This window comes from Bufo gargarizans, chromosome 1, assembly GCF_014858855.1.
Source record: "Bufo gargarizans isolate SCDJY-AF-19 chromosome 1, ASM1485885v1, whole genome shotgun sequence".
NCBI classification, from domain to species: Eukaryota; Metazoa; Chordata; class Amphibia; order Anura; family Bufonidae; genus Bufo; species Bufo gargarizans.
Genome location: NC_058080.1, coordinates 315,543,550 through 315,555,469, shown reverse-complemented (window position 1 = coordinate 315,555,469; position 11,920 = coordinate 315,543,550). Strand labels below are relative to the sequence as shown.

Here is an 11,920-nt window from a genome sequence, read left to right as displayed (position 1 = left end):
CAGAGGACAATAAGTCGACTTGTGAACAGCATGAGACGTCATTGTCAAGCTGCAATTGATGCTCAAGGCTACATGACAAGTTATTGAGACACGGACATTTCTGTAAGGGTATACACACCACTGTTGTTATATTTTATTGTTTGAGATGAGGAACTCACCATTGCATGCTTCTACTTAAATGCCCTACTTTCAGGATATAATATCACTGCAGCTTGCACTTTTTATGTTTTGCATAAATTTCACCCAAAAGCCAAATATCTCTAACTTTTTGTGAGCAGTGTATTAGGAAACACCTTTGGCATGACCTAATAGGTTGATGCCTATGGCAGCCCCAGAGATTTTTGTTAGGCCCCTACTTGCCATGGTAACGCAACAGTACCCAATGATAGCATCGTGGGAGCCAATGGGCACAGAGAGCGAGACCACTCCTTCTGAAACTCTGTAGATGCTGTGCTTGCTATTGATGGCAGAAACTAGTGGGTTAAAAAGCTAGGACTGAAGGTTGCTCCGATTCTGAGCCCTTACAGCAAGACCTTATCTGGACCCCAACAGTTCCTGCTGCTCATTCCAAGAGCACAGGAACTGTGCTTCTGCAATCAGGACGTACCTGTACGTCATGGTGCCAATTCATGATGCGCAATTGTGTCATGGCGCATTAAGTAGGTACAGAGTTCCAACAGTTGTAAAAATAAAATAAAAAAAATGTACGTGATTTGAGTGCTAATCTCCCCGATATGCCAGAGGCCATCTATCTAGCTAGATCCTATTAACTGACCCTCCTTCACCTGGAGGATTGGCATTGATAGATCTTCCATATAGAAGGATATTAGAAGAGTTGGGCACTCTTATTCCTGAAGCCTCTTTATACTACCCTGGTGCTTGGTGAGATGCACTGCCAATCCAGACACCTATAGGATATGTATCTAAGATCTGCACACTCACTTCCCTCCCTTTACTGTTCTCTCTTTGAATCCCAAGTGGCTCTCCAGGAAAGATTGTATTAATTCAAAACTAAAATGAGGAAATTAAAATATATTAAATCGTAAAATACAAACTGCCTGTACAAAAGCCTCCTGATGGCTAAATTTAATGTCAACTCTCTATTGAGTACTGTGGATCTCCCTGCAGCACAAATACTCTGTATTCTCCACACTATTGGCTTTAATGATACTGCTCTTGAATGGTTTTCTTTTCACATCTTTAACCACTTCTTCATTGTTTCATTTTCTGTATCTACTTCGCTGGAGTTTCTCAGGGTTCAGTCATAGTGACATCACCCCTGCACTACTACTGCACACACAGACTGTCCATTGCCCATGCACCATGCAATACAATTTACACATCACTCATCAACAAACCTCTCCAAAGTGCTACATGGTGCATCACTAGCCGTGACTGCTGAGGCCATTGATTGGCTGCAGTGGTATAATGACCAAGAACAGTTTACCTGTCACTTCCCGCTCAACGGGGACCACAGTGCTGGAACAGAGGGTATAGAAAAGGTGTTTTTTTTACATTTATAATACAGTGCTAATTAGGCCAGATACCCACCTTTAGATTTTTACTCTATAATGCCTGATAGAGCACGGTGGCACTATATAAAGATTATTATTGTCTCCTTAGACTTTTTAGATTACCAGCAATCTATAACTATGACATATCAAAAAGGAAGGCAACTTTGGTGGGGGTCTGACAACTGAAACCACCTGGCATAATGAACAAAGGCATTTCAGTGCTGGTGTACTTGACTGCATATGTGTCATCACCTCTCAATTAAAATCAATTAAGTCTATTCCATGTGTATATGGGGCTGTCAGACTTTACTTTTTGAGGGAACATTTATAGCTTTAAGAACATCTATAGTCTCATAACAAACATAAGGCATTTCAACACACAGTTTGCTGTGTATGAAGGAGAACACAGGATACAACTGCATCCAGTCTAGATACAAGCACTATGGGGGACATTTATCAAATACAGTACACCAGATTTGTGGCATAAGAACGTTGCAAGTGAGCAACACTTTGTGCATTTTTGCAACATCTGGTGAGCTTTGCCACTTTCAAAAGTAGAGTGAAAAGTTGGTTGGGATTAGAACAGTGTTAGGTCTTATTTATGGGGTGCAACTTTTTAAAAATATGCATCTCCACACCAGGCAACCTCCTGGTGTACTTTTACAGACATAGGTTGTACACATTGCACTTTTCATAAATTTGGCTCAACCTCACAAAGCAAAGACAGACTTAAAACTGACATCAAAACGAACGCAAGTGATAAGCTCCCCCTTTGGGTCTGCTTTTGTACTGCACACAGAGTGTATACACATGCCCTGTTATTTTGTTTTATAGGATGTGCTTTGTTTTTGGAATTCTGCCTCCATTTTTGTTGTGCACCCTATCCACCCACCTGTCCAGATGTACCTGGCTAATACTTTCCTTGAATTGATTTGGGGGCTTGAGCACAAGAAGAGGAGAGCCATATTAGTGTAAGGCAATCTATAAGAGGTTGTCTTGCCAAGGCAGATGTGCTCAAGTTTTTTTTTTTATCAAAGTAGCTGCTATTGACCTCATATTCATTTATATAGAGAATACTCTGTTAGCAACATTTATAATCTACATATTGAGCGAGTGTAGTTATATCTTGTGTTTGTCTTTACGTAGATGCCACATATGTGCCCCATGTTATTACTTAAAACACCTCAGCCAAAAGGCAGTACACCATGTAAACTCAGAATGCTAAAGCACATGGCACATAAACAGTCTATCCTCTGTTAAATCAAATTTCACTGCCATCTGATGGACAAATTTAGGTTTGGGGGATGCCTGGAGAACACTGCATAGCACCATAAAATGGGCATGGTATGGATGCATTTGTATGCTATGGGCAACTAAACCAATTTTAATAAATCTACCCCTAACTGTCCAAAGACTGGGCCTAACTGTGCAGTATACATATGGTTGGCATGGTGTTATTCTTTTCAGGAAAACAGGAATAGATTCCTTTGATGCATTCAGGCTTTCCCTGATAAAAATACAACGAAAAACCAAGGAAGGAGGAAAGTCAGCCTAACATTCTGGACTGTAATATAAGGTGAAATGAGTATCAAAGATGATTCAGCTGCTGAATGTAGAAATAGATTCTAAATTCACAGATTATCCCTTATAAAACATAACCTTTATTAGGATTTATATTAAAACCCCCTAAGGAAAACAACCCAAAATAAAATTAGACACTGTTATCACGGTCAGATGTAATTTAGTTAATCGTCTTGTAGGTAGGGTGAAGATGAAAAACTCGGGTACTATCCCTATATCTGACCCCGAGACTGTATACCCTGCCTAGAACTTCAGAATAACCAATCCCGTATCAGGAACCTCCTAATTACCCTAGGACGGCCCTAATTCGGGATAGAACTATAGAGATGACCCATCACTAAATAATTGACTAGACTAACATAAGTACAAAAAATCAAAATGTGAAACACAATTACCGTAACTAAAACTTCAATGGTACAACCATACAATCAAAGTTGTCCATCCATCTATGGTTGTTGGTAATATAGTATATGTATAGTTTATTAAAATACCAAATCTCTTTATATATGGTCCTCAGTACCAACGCGTTTTGCCCTGTTCAATCTAGGGCTCCTGGGGGACAAAATAAAGGGGCACACCACAGTCAGTGTCACCAACACATATTCAGCACAGGTCTAATACATGGTTAATCATGCCCCGGGTGTCAAAATATTGACAATAACAGCTAGGTACATAATGACTATATGTCCTGATTCCAATATGTGCTGAATGCATTTCTAGATCACATTGTTTGTGTAAGCTAGTTAATTGCTGATCACATATCCATAAGTCACAAAGGTAAAGTTGACTACAACTCTGCTCCCTACGACATTAACAATACAACTACCCCACCAATATGATCACAGGTGTGACTATATGAGACCCAATGAGCTCTCCAAGTTGATTTTCTGCTGATTATAGGTATAGATATAAAAGAATATAGAGCTTGGCACATATGTTCCTTCATCCCTCCAATGGATGTATCAAAGCCAGGTGCAGTAGTCATCCGATAGTAAATACTAGACATCAAAGGATGATATACTGCATATACCTGCTATGGGGTATTACCCCACAACCCGCAGCGTCCCACAGCTACAACACACTTTTGGTACCCAAGTCATAAAGGAGTAGATGCATGTTATAATATCAGGTAGTGGTTATTGCAGATATATTATTGCACACCACTAGGCGGTCAATCTGCAAACAATCTACAGGAGAGACCGCTATAAAACAACTAGATGATACTAGTCTTGGCCAGTATGGCTGGTTACTTGCGTGCCGCCAGGGATAGATGCATGTTGTCACAGCGGGAGACCTTCAGGCAGAAGTCAGACATGAGGTAGAACGGACGCCAGAGTAACGGTAAACCCAGCGTGTCAGATGGAGTGGAGGGCCTTCCACTCCATCTGAATAAACTATACATATACTATGTTACCAACAACCATAGATAGATGGACAACTTTGATTGTATGGTTGTACCATTGAAGCTTTAGTTGCGGTAATTGTGTTTCACATTTTGATTTATCACAAGTGCACATTTTTGTTTATAATTTTTTGTACTTATGTTAGTCTGGTCAATTATTTAGTAATAGGTAATCTCTATAGGTCTATCCCGAATTAGGGCTGTCCTAGGGTAATCAGGAGGTTCCCGATACGGGATAGCCCCTATCGGGGAGGCTATTCCATCGTTGTAGGCAGGGTATACAGCCTCAGGGTCAGATATAGGGATAGTACCTGAGTTTTTCATCTTCACCGTAACTACAAGACGATTAACTAAACTACATCTGACCGTGATAACAGTGTCTAATTTTATTTTGGGTTGTTTTCCTTGGGGGGTTTTAATAATATAAATCCTAATAAAGGTCATGTTTTATGAGGGATAATCTGTGAATTCTGATAACTATATTACCTCAATGATTACACCCTTTGACGGGTAATTGTCCTAGCTGTGAAGTCTGTAATAGATTCTGGAATTTTTAATATGGATTATTAACATGAAATTAAAGGTGGTTTAAGTTTTCACCTATTTAATGTTCGTAGATGCAGGGTCCTTTTTTCCACCCATACAACAATTTTGACCAGTAGTACAACGGCCTTTGAAACTGAAGGTATGAAACAAAGGTAGAGATCACTGTCTGGCACAGAACTCACTTGAGCACAGCACTGCCAACCTCTTTATTTGGGATCATTTACACAGATAGTATCTTAGAAATGGGTCCTAGGTCTTAGTGCACCCTTCAAAAAAACCAGATCAACAAGTTCCAGAAACGGCCTGAAAGGGAAAGCCATCCTTTCAATTTCCTTGGCAACAGTTTAAACACATTAGTCTATGGTCATTTTTGTTTTTCCTATGGCTTTAATTCCACTGTATCCCACTGGGACAGACAGGGTTTTCCAAATATCAGAGCTTAACCTGAAGTTAAAATAAACTAGCTGGCTTCAGATTAAAGATATGGGCTTTAAAAAAAAAAAATTTAAAACAATTATTTGGTAAAACCCAGGAGACCGAGAGGTGTCCGCCACCTAGTCATTCACTAATATGTATTAACTGAACTGATCTCACTTTTATATAATACTTTGTCCCCTGACCTGGAAAATACTACTGAATAAACAAGAGTCTATTTCTAGAGGAGAGATTCACTTCTACAATCTGCTACATTATTTATGAACTACTGACCGTACCCGGTGGAGAATGAAGCAGTACAGTAGCTTTTGTGAGAATTTCTTTTGACTTGTTTTCTCAACCTATATGTTCAGATGTCAGAGTACAGGAGAAGAGACTACAAAGCAGATAGTTTGGAAGAATGGAAAAAAATGGAACACCATGACCAATAAATCGACCAGAGCAATGGAAAGGGTGAAACCCTATACAGAGGGTAAAGGTGTTTGACAAAGACTACATTAGCATCTACCTGCAGAGTTTTGGAAACTAAGTATTGCAAAGGTCTGAACAAATTCAATTGTTTTCAATGTAACATTTTTTTCTAACCGCCAAAAATACTTATGAAAATGTTTTATTTATTTATTTACAGTCTCCTGCACAACTGAAGTAGCTGAGAGTTAACTAGTTAAATTACAAGTGTGATAGATGAAAAAGTAACATCATATGCAGTGTGTATGAACAGACATACACACAATTATATATAGTGAAAATTGTTCTTTTTGTAAATGCATTTACAAAAAGAAAAAATAATAATAAGTTTTCTAAATATGATAAGTAACTATATGCTTCCAAAGTGTCCTTTAAGGAAGGAAATATTTCTCCCATTTCATCTGCAGTACATGTCCTGCAATACAGAAAGATACCGAAGAGGCATGCGGTTACATTGGACTATCATGAGAAAAGTTCATTCCAATACTCCTGCTGCCAGTCACCCTGTGTTTGACTGACCGGATGGCACCATAAGCAGCTTTGTGGAGGTAGCTGGGCAAACAGGCTGTACTGCTGGGTCATTGCTTTCTGAGCAAGAAATAGCGAGGAATACGTCAGTGTAAAGGACAATGAGGGGTTTCATTATATCACATTCATTTTTTTTTACTGTGACTGGAAATCTCTCTCCTTTACTAAAGGCTATAGCTGCTTTATAAAAGATATGAGGTTTCCACTCCACACATTCCTTATTGATTTTTTTTTTTTTTTTAAGGGATGATATTATTTCTTTGTACCATACTGAACTTGTTACTCTTTAAAACTTGCCTGCATGACTAGAATTATATATTGGATAATGCTATCATAAGTCTGAATTAAGTGAAGAGGGCAGTATATATCAGTTACATTCCTCGCAGTATGACCTGGTCCTGTCTGCGTTGACCCACCTTTGGAAAGAAGGGTTTCAATGTGGTCCTGCCTGTGTTGGGGATAAAGGTGTGCAGCAATGGCTTATTCAACATTCTGATGTATAGCTTTTACTGAGCTATCTGAGATGGCACTGTCTACGCCCTGGGTCAGCTGGTTTTCTGCTGTTCTTGCAGATCCAGAGTTTAGATGCTCTTCTTCCTCGGTCTTTACCACAGTCCTGTCTGTAGCCAGGCACAGCTGTCCATCCACAGGAGATCTAGTAGTGTCTTCTTGCTGTGGCTCTGTGGCAGGGTCGCAGTTGTGGTTTGCAACAGGATCTTCGTTATCATTGTGCTGGCTTAAACAGGCTTCTGACCCAATAGGAGCGATAATGGGGTTAGGATCTGGTAGGTCTTTCTGCTGAGAAAAGAACAAGAATATAAGTACTATAAGTACTGCAATTAATGCTGAAGAACTCAGATGGGATTTTGATTAGTACACTTGCTTACTGGTTTTGTGCACAGGATTTCAGGACTATTTTTGTTTTAAACATTTTTTCTGTTAGAATGTCACCCATTTCAGTTAAAGCCACTTAGCTTACATTCTGGGTTTGAAATGTGGATGCATGTACTGCCCATGTATACATGTTCTCTCTTCAAGAGGTTTGTGTAACTAAAGCTTAAATCTCCCCCCACACCATTTATTAGAAATGTTTGTAACTTTCCACGCACAAGTTATTTGCTTTCCAAAAGGCGTCAGTGTCTCCTGCAGATGCTTTTTTGATTGTGATAATAAATTCTGGATTTTTTATGGGAGAGCTGGAGATTGTCCTTTTTCTTTTGCCTATGGACTTGTTGCCAACTCAGTAATCCTCCCTGTACCCTACCAATTACCTGAAGTACCTAGATCATCTGGCTGGCTGAATTATTCTCAACTTTCCAATATCCAGGCATCCTGGTGTCACCAGCGCCAATAAATATATAATAAATAAGGTGGGATGATACCAGTTATAACATGTCACCACCTTGTAAATAAACTTAATACACATACAACAGAGAGGACATATATGCAATAATTCCATGTAAAATGCAACAGGATGGAAGATGACAAATATGAACATCATACAAGATTATTAAGACAGGAGTTACATGTGCCAGTCCAAATAATAAATGCGCTGGGGTAGGATACACCACATCTATTAAGAGGTTCAGGTAAAGGAATTCAGCAGCTATGAGCAGGTGCAAATTCGTGCTATAACTAAGGCCAGCTTCTGGCATAAATGATAGAGAATTCATTGGGCTGTGCGAGGCCATGCCCCCTTCTGCTAAACCCGCACATTTTGATTTTTTTTTTTTGAAAAAGGTATGACTAGTGTAATTTCCCAAAAAGTTGTGAATTTCTTTGCGAAAGTGGTGCTTGAGCAAAAATTTTGCAACTTTTTTACAGCAGAAAACTGGTCCAACGTGTTTCAATTTCTTGCCTTCCTTGAGGCCTCCATATACAAGGCCAAACAATTGAGAACAAAGTACTGGGCGAAAATATTCAGTTTACCCAATCATTCTCACATCTGGGAGTTCGCCATAAACATTAGTGTCGGGCCGAACCCACAATTCTCAGCGGGTGCAGCTGACAATACACTAAATGATGCCTTTACAATCTTTGCTTCCAAGCAGTGAAAGGGAAAAAAATCTTGTTTAAAAAAGACCAAAAACACATACAGAACAAATATGTCTCACATAAGGGCTCTTTCACGCGTTCTTGTCTTCCGGCATAGAGTTCCGTCGTCGGGGCTCTATGCCGGAAGAATCCTGATCAGTTTTATCCTAATGCATTCTGAATGGAGTGAAATCCGTTCAGGATGCATCAGGATGTCTTCAGTTCCGGAACGGAACGTTTTTTGGGCCGGAGAAAATACCGCAGCATGCTGCGCTTTTTGCTCCGGCCCAAAAAACTGAAGACTTGCCGCAAGGCCGGATCCGGAATTAATGCCCATTGAAAGGCATTTATCCGGATCCGGCCTTAAGCTAAACGTCGTTTCGGAGCATTGCCGGATCCGACGTTTAGCTTTTTTAGAGTGGTTACCATGGCTGCCGGGACGCTAAAGTCCTGGCAACCATGGTAAAGTGTAGTGGGGAGCGGGGGAGCAGCATACTTACAATCCGTGCGGCTCCCGGGGCGCTCCAGAGTGACGTCAGGGCGCCCCAGGCCCATGGATGACGTGATCGCATGGCACGTCATCCATGCGCATGGGGCGCTCTGACGTCACTCTGGAGCGCCCCGGGAGCCGCACGGATGGTAAGTATACCGCTCCCCGCTCCTACTATGGCAACCAGGACTTTAATAGCGTCCTGGGTGCCATAGTAACACTGAAAGCATTTTGAAGACTGATCCGTCTTCAAATGCTTTCAGTACACTTGCGTTTTTCCGGATCCGGCGTGTAATTCCGGCAAGTGGAGTACACGCCAGATCCGGACAACGCAAGTGTGAAAGAGGCCTAAGATTGGGTAGACAATTCTCTGAGAGCTAAACAGCCTGGATTCAAGGTTTGCTACATTTTTACCTCCAATGTGGTGTAGAAGCAGTATTATTTTATTATTCATTTCCCATTGCTTATGTAGTTGCAATGTATTCCGTAGCATAATATCCTGTGCAATGCTCTCATGCCTGCTGTGAGTGTGAAGAACCTAAACAAGTCCTATGATCACTGCTATAAATGCAAAAATGTTCTCTTTCCCAAAAAATGCCATGAGTTTACTTAAGTAAGGGCACTTTCAAACTTGCGGCAGAGGATTCTGGCAGGAAGTTCCGTCGCCGGAACTGCCTGTCGGATCCGGCAATCCGGAAGCAAACTGATGCATTTGTGAGACGGATCCGGAGGCGGATCTGTCTCACAAATGCATTGCAATACCAGATCCATCTTTCCTGTTGTCATCAGGAAAAACGGATCCGGTATTTGTTTCTCATTTTTAAAGGCCTGCGTATGCACGTGTTCATAATTTTTGGGGTATTTTCTCCGGCCAAAAATTGTAAGAGGGACTGAACTGATGCATCCTGATGCATATGTAACGGAATGCTCTCCATTCAGAATGCATTAGGATAAAACTGATCAGTTTTTTTTCCAGTATTGAGCCCCTGTGATGGAACTCAATACCATATAAATAACAGTGTAAAATAAATAAAAACAAAAACAAACTTACCTGATCCATTTGCTCGCAAAGGAGCGACCACCGCCATCTTGCTTGAAGATCTGGCATGAAATCTCACGCGGCACATGGTGACATACAAAATCTCATGTGCGGGGATGTATGACAAGATTTTCAAGCAAGATGGCGACGGCCAGCCGGTTGCGAGCAAATGGATCAGGCAAGTATGATTTTTTATATTTTTTTTTTTAAACAGGATCTCTCTCTTTCATCCATTCTATTCTAAACTCAACCTTCTCCGACACTAAATTGGCCTTCATGTATGATTGGGAATTGGATCTGGGCAAGACCCTTACACTGGAGCAATGGCATGACTTGTACAGTTACCAGAAAAGGAAGCTGACAAGTGACGTTAATGGAGAATTCTTAAAACTACTTCATAGAGTATATATGGTATGGTCTAGATTACAGCAGAATCTGCCTTGTTTTTCAGCTGAAAAACCATTATCATGGAAAATTTGCGATCTACACTACTCATGAACAGTGACATCTATTGGATTCTTAGTTTTGTCATAAGACTATGAAACCAATAGATGGTGCTGTTCATGAGTCATGAACAGCGCCATCTATTGGTTTCATAGTCTTATGACAAGACTATTAGACAATGAGTCTTATGACAAGACTATTAGTCTTGTAATAAGACTATGAAACCAATAAATGGCGCTGTTCATTTTGTGGGGGCGCTAGTAAGTGGAGCACCCTTCTCAACAGAGTCCACACACCGTGTAGCAGTCAGCCTTTTGGATGGAAAATTTGCGAATAGAATACTGTTCATAACTCATGAGTAGTGTAGATCGCAAATTCTCCATGCAAATGGATTTTCAGCTGAAAAACTAGGCAGATTCTGCCCATTTGCATGTCTTTCCCATATGCCCATGTTTATGCAAATTCGTTTTTACATGACAAAACTGTATAGAAAGGTTATTGAATATTATGTTAGGAGAATCAGAAAACTTTTTGTCACCCTAACAATTATTGATCTAGGTGCGCAAGTCCACCCAAGCCATCCAACAGATCTGAAGCAACTTTGAGGCTTACTGGTTCTCAGTCAGATGAGAGCTGGTTTTGAATGTCTTATAGTGCACAAGGCTGCTATTGTAAGGTATGCTGACTGTTACCTGTCTCATGGATAGATGGATGGCTTGTACATACCTGGCTTTTGGCATAAAGCCTTTGTGTGGTTGTCTATTGTATGTCATAGACGCATCCAACTGTCCTCTTAATGCTGTTTCCAAACCATTTTGATGGGGTTTCCATCAATTTCTAACCTTTTTTTGTGAACCATACACCCTCTTCTCTTACAAGCAGGGGTTGCCTGGGGTTCTCACATTGACTTCCATTGTGCTCGGGTGCTCGGTAGAGCACATAAGCATACCGATGTGTTCGGCCAGAGCACACAAGCACTTTGGTGCTCGATCAACACTACTGTCAAGTAAAACAAACATCACATTACTTTTAATAAAGAGAGACAAAATAATACAGGGGCATGAAACAAACGTTATTTGATCCCACTTTGTTAATTCATCAAAGGTTTACTCAACTTTGTCTTGAAGGAATACTAATGTTTTAAATCCTTAATCAGATAGTCATATCAAACTGGTATTCACCACAAAGCCGCTGCCAGTCCAGAACAAGGGAAGTTCCTTCCGCCAAAGGGCCACAGCCAGACTTGTGAGGAGGGTACAGGGGACTAGGTAGAGGAGAGCAGGTTGCCCCCTTTGCATAAGAGCTAGTGCCACAAAAGTCACAAGCAGACCTATTCCATAGGCTGTGAAAGGAAAGAAAACAAATTTAGATGTTACCTTAAATTAAATGGTTTGGCCTATGAACATTTTACATGTATTTACAATATATTTATCAACAGG

At 40.5% G+C, this 11,920-nt stretch overlaps 1 protein-coding gene across 4 annotated transcripts in view; it reads right to left on the bottom strand.

The window, feature by feature from the left end:
* Positions 1-6,072: 6,072 nt before the first annotated feature.
* Positions 6,073-11,920, bottom strand: part of SPPL2B (signal peptide peptidase like 2B) — a 58,630-nt gene continuing 52,782 nt past the window's right edge. The window contains exons 14-15 of one of the 4 annotated variants that reach the window (XM_044305561.1): positions 11,663-11,823; positions 6,073-7,272 (exon numbers count right to left, since the gene is read on the bottom strand). In XM_044305561.1, the coding sequence (XP_044161496.1) occupies positions 6,955-7,272; positions 11,663-11,823 (479 nt within the window). In that variant the 3' untranslated portion in view covers positions 6,073-6,954. Of the gene's footprint in view, positions 7,273-11,595; positions 11,824-11,920 lie in introns of all 4 variants that reach the window. The other 3 variants (XM_044305570.1, XM_044305574.1, XM_044305583.1) reach the window with 3 other exon arrangements.